The 6,668-nt window shown below is 32.8% G+C and overlaps 1 protein-coding gene across 1 annotated transcript; it reads left to right on the top strand.

Annotated features, from left to right (window-relative positions):
- Positions 1–319: 319 nt before the first annotated feature.
- LOC114388604 (protein indeterminate-domain 11) lies at positions 320–3,397 on the top strand. Its single transcript, XM_028349170.1, has 4 exons — positions 320–631; positions 1,022–1,338; positions 1,515–1,914; positions 2,395–3,397. Exons 2-4 carry the CDS (start codon positions 1,182–1,184, stop codon positions 3,203–3,205), a joined length of 1,368 nt encoding a protein of 455 aa, XP_028204971.1. The 5' UTR covers positions 320–631; positions 1,022–1,181; the 3' UTR covers positions 3,206–3,397.
- Positions 3,398–6,668: the final 3,271 nt, after the last annotated feature.

Raw genomic sequence — 6,668 nt, 5'->3', positions numbered from 1 at the left:
TGGCAGCTTTGTCTATGTACGTAGATCTATAACCTAAGAAATATTTAACCATGCAAAAGATTGTCTGAGCTATTTTTTAATGGGCAGCAATAGTTACAATGATGATGAAATGAACTATAGAAAAAAAAAAGAGTATAAAATACAGAAGAATAAAAAAAGAATTAAGGGCAGAACTCAGAAGCTTTTAGCCATGCTGGTTGGAATTTAATCAATGAATCAATCATGTCACTGAAATTTGGAAAGCAAAAAAGAGGGTCCACTACCTATGATGTTAAGTAGCATAAATGAACTTCTCCCTTGCTATTATTCTCTTTCCCTGTTTTTTCTCTCTCTCTAACTGTTTGTTATGTTATATATCTATCTGCATATACAAATGATACTCTCTTTTTACATGGTTACTTTTCCATCCTTTTTTCTGCTTACATTACGAGAGAAGGGAAAGGCAAGGAGTATGTGTATATAAACAAAAGCTTACATAAAAAATAATTGAGCTTGGTTAAAAGCAAAATATATTATAAACAATACATAAAGAAGGAAATTTTTCTGGTGTTGAGAAAGAGAACAGAGGAAAAGACAGAAAGAGCAACGTCAGAGAGTTTGCCGTAGGGTTCTCCTTGGTTTGTGGTTTCCGGTATTGTTTTGCACTGCTTCAGATACAGAGAGAAGGGAATCCTTCTTCTCTCTCTCTCTCTTTCTCTTTTCCTGAGTTTGAACTTGGAGTAACTGAGTCTATATTTTTGTTCATACTAGTGTGGTCATCACTGGATTTTCTTGGTATATATAAAAAAAAAACAAAATATTGTCTCTTGGGTTGGTTCCAAACAAGTAGAGGAAACTATCAATTAAGTTTATAGTATTTTGCTTCACAGATGTAGAGAACTCTCTCCACTTTTCATTTTTTTTATTCCCGCAGATTATTTTTTCTTTGTTGGGGTTTCAAAGAGTAAATATTGTTAAGTAGTTAAGTTGTATATCAATTTTGCCTCTTTGTTCTGTTCTTTTCTCACTAGTCCAGTTCCAGCTTTTTCCTTTTTCTGTTTTAGGTGAGGATTGTCCTCAGATCCCAGAAGCTATCCAGACTTGTTACATACGAAAAACTCAGATCTATGGCTCATGACAATTCACAAAACTCCAAATATGAGAAAAGATGAAGGGTTTGAATATTTGATGTTCCAAAAACCATGTCTAATTTGACTTCTGCATCCGGTGAAGCTAGTGCATCTTCAGGCAACAGAACCGAAATTGGCACTGATTACTCACAACAATACTTTGCTCCACCACTAAGTCAAGCACAGCCTCCTCCACTAAAGAAAAAGAGAAACCTTCCTGGCAACCCAGGTTTCTTATTTATTATATCTCTATTCAAACTTCTAATAAGCATAGTTTGTTTTCTGTTTTGGTTTGTTTGTTGTATGTATTTGATTTGTTTAATGTTTATCTCAATTGGGTTTAACTTTTCCTTCTTTATTTTTTTGGTTTGGTGTTTGTTTTATTTTTCTTAATTGCTTATTTAGACCCGGAAGCTGAAGTTGTCGCCTTGTCTCCAAAGACTCTCTTGGCAACTAATAGGTTCATTTGTGAGATCTGCAACAAGGGATTTCAAAGAGACCAGAATCTCCAACTTCACAGAAGAGGGCACAATTTACCATGGAAGCTGAAGCAGAGATCAAGCAACGAGATTATAAGGAAGAAGGTGTATGTGTGCCCAGAAGCCAGTTGCGTGCACCACGACCCTTCAAGGGCTCTTGGGGACCTCACTGGCATCAAGAAGCACTTCTGCAGAAAGCACGGCGAGAAGAAGTGGAAATGTGACAAATGCTCCAAGAAGTATGCTGTTCAATCAGATTGGAAAGCTCACTCCAAGACCTGTGGCACTAGAGAGTACAGATGTGACTGTGGAACCCTCTTCTCAAGGTAACTAACCTAAACAACCATCAAGAATGACCATTTATGAATTACTTGTTCAGTTCAAAAGTCATAGACATCATTCATTTATGAAGGATGCTAGTATTTTAATCCGAGGTTGACTCAAATTCACATCTCTATATTCAAATTTGTACAGCATTAATTAAACCCACATTCCTTATCCCTTCTTACAATGGAGATGAAGAGGTAATATAATAAATAGTATATACTATACTATATAGTATATAGAATATACCTAACTATAAATATAATGACACCCTTGTGACTTGTGAGAGAGAAAGTGCTAGTATAATTAAGGAAATTAAAATTGAGAAAATTTTAATGCAGTGGCAGGTGCCTAACATGGAGTATGTATGTGTGTTGGGAAAAAAGAGTGGAAAAAATAATTTGTGGACTGTTACAGCACTTTAGTGACATGGGTTTGGTTTTGTTTTTATGTGTTTGTTTGTTTATGGCAATCATCTGCAGGAGGGACAGTTTCATAACACACAGAGCCTTCTGTGATGCATTAGCAGAGGAGAGTTCAAGATCAGTGACAGGCATAGGCATAGTAGCCAACTCAACTTCAACTCAACCAACTGCAGCAGCAGCCTCTCATCAACAAGACATCATCCATGGTAATAGTAACAATTTCTCATTGAAGAAAGAGCAACAAGCAGGTTTCAGACCACCTTGGATTGGACAACCATCACCCTCTTCTGCTTCATCATTCTTGGTCTCTCATCAAGAAAACCCTAACCCTAGAGGTGGTGGTCCTGGTCCCACTCTTCTTCCTCCTTACCAAACAGCTCCTCACATGTCAGCCACAGCGTTGCTGCAGAAAGCATCCCAAATGGGTGCGACGATGAGCAAAACCGGGTCCATGATTGGGACCCACCAACAACAGGCTCACGTGTCTGCCAATGCCGCTTTGAATTTGTCCTCACGTGACCACCAGATGACCCCCACTCTCCATGGCTTGGTACCTTTCGGGAATAAAGCTGTTCCTGCTGTTGGTAATGGTGTTTCTCCTTCACTCCTTCACCATATCATCGACTCTTTCTCTTCACCCTTTGAAGGGACTTCTTTTGAGGACACTTTTGGTGGTGCTGGTGGCGATGCCATGACGAAAACAACCACCGCCGATGACGGTGCCAGAGGAAACAATAATGAAGCCCTGACAAGAGATTTCTTGGGTCTTAGACCTCTCTCTCACACTGATATCCTCAACATTGCTGGTATGGGAAGTTGCATCAACTCCTCCCAACATAACCAAACCCCAAACCCTTGGCAAGGTTAGCTCCATATGTCTTATACATATTTGGTTTTTCTTTTTCTTTATTTCATTGGTATATATATACATTTATTTTAGCCTACTTTTTAATTTTGCTTTTGTTTATGAATTATGATATATATTGTCAATCTTCCCAAAGTGAAAAACCTTTCGGAGTCCAAATATTTTATTTTCTTATATGTAGTTATTTTACAGATATATATGAGCTTAGTATGCTTGAGTTATAATGCAATTAATGTAATTTTGATGCTTTCATAGATTAAATATAAGAAACCTGGCCGGTAAACACATTAATCTTGTTTGTCGATCGGTTGGGTTATCAATTATTAACTGTTTGAATTGTGAATTTCAGACAAAAAAAAAATAATTTTAGGCATCTCTCTCTCTCTTTTATTTTTTTTCAGAATTCTTAGGCGTATCTAAGAAGTACTAATACGTGAAGGACTATATCTATTAAAAAAAAATATGCACGTGTTTTTAGTTCTCAATCAAGGACTAAAACCATATCCCTTTTTAATAAATATATGGAATAAAAACATATTAATTTTTTAGAGACTAAAATTAGCATATTTTAGATTTGTTGTAGTCATACCATATTATAATTACTATTAAGTGGGCTAAATGAATGGTTGAGTTTTGATTAATTTAAAGAGGAACATGCTTCTGAGAATAAAATACAGTTACGCAGTTATTGATTAAAAAGAAAAAGGATATGGATCCTCTAGAATTCAAGTATCAATTGCAACCGGAGCAGTTTAGACCCAATATTGCTTTGTATTAGTAGATAAAGTTGTGTTTTTAGTTCTCAATAAACGACTAAAATCATATCAAAACCGACGATATACACCCGTCAAATAGTTCCAAACCAATTTGCAAAGATGGTACGTATTAGATAACGGAACGATAACTAATTTAAAATATTGTGCTTCTAATTACTTGTACTGGCAATGATATACGCCCGTCAAATAGTTTTTTGAAATGCTGTTGAATATGTGAAGTGAATAAAAATTGAGTTTTTTTAGGTGTTTTGTGATGGGTTTGGTTATTTAAAAGTAAAGGAATTAATGTATTTTAGAAGATAAAATGTAATTGCTGTAAAAAAAGAAGATAAAGTCTAATTATAATTATTATCAACAAAAAAAAATAATGATTGAGATTGTGAAAATTAAAGTATGCTAAATACTAGAGCTTCTATCCCAGATACTGAGGGCATATATGTGATTCAATTTGTGATAGAACTATTCATCTTTTTTAATTTTCCATATATGTGATTCAATTAAGTAAAAGACTGATATTAGCATATAGTCAATAAAATTTGTGATAGAACTATCCATCTTTTTTAGTTTTCCACTTTTAGAACGGGGTGATACTTTTTCTAATCATATATTTGGATATATAGCTTTATATTAATTATTTTCTGACAATATTTGTCTTTTATGCTTTCTTGCCATGACATTGGATTCAAGTTGAAGTATGTTTGATGTTGTGATAGGAATAACATGACCAGTCCTTATCACGCTCTCTCTGCGCATTCTTTTTTTTGTAGTCCATGCGGCTTTACAGAGAATAAGGAAAATAGATGAACATTAAGAATGATAAACGTTAATGGGCAAAATGTGCATGCGTCGATCCGTGTCGTGGTTCCTATCACATTTCTACTTTTACAGTTTAGCAAACCCTCTTGTATAGTACACACCAAGAAAAATGATAAATAATTAAACAAATCAACTTGAACGTGAAGAACCCCTGCCAATAAAAATAATTCAAGTTGAGCTGACCATCCACTGCCATCCCCTGAGTTTAAAATAACTTCATTACATTTATAAAAAAACAAGATTTAATTACAAGATAAATTTGTTCACGTAGTGTGTGTTTAATCACAAAGAGGAGTATTAGCATTGAATCTATTTTAATTTCTGTCAAATATATAGACTATGCTTGGATTAAAGTTAAGAATATGCTTTTAAGAATTTCAATGACATTAATTCTCAAGTTCTAAAATACAAAATGAAGAATGAAAAAATTGTTGCCTTTTGAGAATAAAAGTATTTTTTGAGTTCTCTCGAGTCTAAGGATCAGTTACAAGATCAAAATAAGAACAGTATAGGTATACCGAGAAATTACTGAAGGAACTTCAAAAATTTTAGCTCAATAAAGCAACTTCGATATACGATCAGAATTTATGGAAGAGCTTGATTATGGGGACGTATGCATGTGTTGTGAGCATAAAGTTTATTACGGGATATACGATTGACAGGATTGGGTTTTGGGTTTTGAAAAAGCATTGGATTCTTTGTGATGGGGTGACTATGATATGCATGTTAGCTTGATTTAGATTTGTTGCTGTGTGATTTTTTAGAATTAAAATAAAAGAAAGATGTGGTTTGATACCCGATGTGGGTGCAAGTGGGATTCAATCCCGAGGGAAGATCCCTTCATATATCCATCCATTATTGGTCTTATTTTAATTTCCAGCTCAAGCAGAAAAAAACTTGCTACGATATTTAATTTATTCCTTATTTTTCATACACACAGATATAGTATAATCTTTCTTTTTAGATGTTTTGTGGTTGACAATGCGGATTAATGTCCTTTTTATTGTAAAGTTATGCGCAAATTGAAGACTATCCACCTACCATTGTTTAAATATAAGGCTAGCTTTAAGATAACAATGTTTAATTCAATTAAGTTAAGAACTTCAAAAACTTTAACTTTAAATTATAGACAAACACTACATCAAGAATAAAAAAAACAATAATAACGAATCAAAAAAGACAGACAAACATCTCATAATTATTTTTTTAAAATTCTATCCACTTTATCATATATTTCTACCCAAAAAATCATGCATAATACAAATTTGATATCTTTTTTTGGTACATGAAAAATAGTTATCCAATAGTATTATTAATTACTTGAAAATTAAAATAACGTTTTTATTTATTGTTTTCCTTTCAAATTAATAGGCATGTGTTTAATTTAAGAAAATGTTTTATATTAGTTTATAATTAACAAATAAAGCCCTACATTCACTAACATAAGCTTCTCATATATTTTTTTCAAGAAAATTATTTTTGCCTTCTATTATTTACATTTATTAATTGAAATTAAAAGGATTTTTTTTGTGAGTGAATTAAACGGAATTTATAATTAAAAGGAATTAAAAGAGTCATGAAATGGCAACACAACAATGAACCATATTAATGCTACGGAACACTTGAATTAATTGATATAATAATGTTTCTCTAAATTAGTAATTTTTTTATTCACAAAAATTGAAAACAAGTATAAGGAGATTAACAATTCATACATGTTACTTAACCAATTAAATTAGATTCTCTTAATAACTTAGTATTTTGATTAGTATTTTGAGTTTGAATCCAAGTATAGGACTTTATTAAATACTTAGAATATATATAGAGAGAGTTCTATTGATCATAACAATTTTATTTTATTTTTTTGTAAAAAT

Source organism: Glycine soja, chromosome 15 (genome assembly GCF_004193775.1).
Source record: "Glycine soja cultivar W05 chromosome 15, ASM419377v2, whole genome shotgun sequence".
Taxonomy (NCBI): Eukaryota; Viridiplantae; Streptophyta; class Magnoliopsida; order Fabales; family Fabaceae; genus Glycine; species Glycine soja.
Note: the sequence above shows the minus strand (reverse complement) of the source record. Positions and strands in the feature narration are given on the sequence as shown.

Bases quoted from the DNA above. Each gene is read 5' to 3' on its own strand.
- LOC114388604 (XM_028349170.1), top strand. From the start codon at position 1,182: ATGTCTAATTTGACTTCTGCATCCGGTGAAGCTAGTGCATCTTCAGGC. The intron at 1,339-1,514 runs GTTTCTTATTTA...TTGCTTATTTAG, and splicing joins AAACCTTCCTGGCAACCCAG to ACCCGGAAGCTGAAGTTGTC. The intron at 1,915-2,394 runs GTAACTAACCTA...AATCATCTGCAG, and splicing joins TGTGGAACCCTCTTCTCAAG to GAGGGACAGTTTCATAACAC.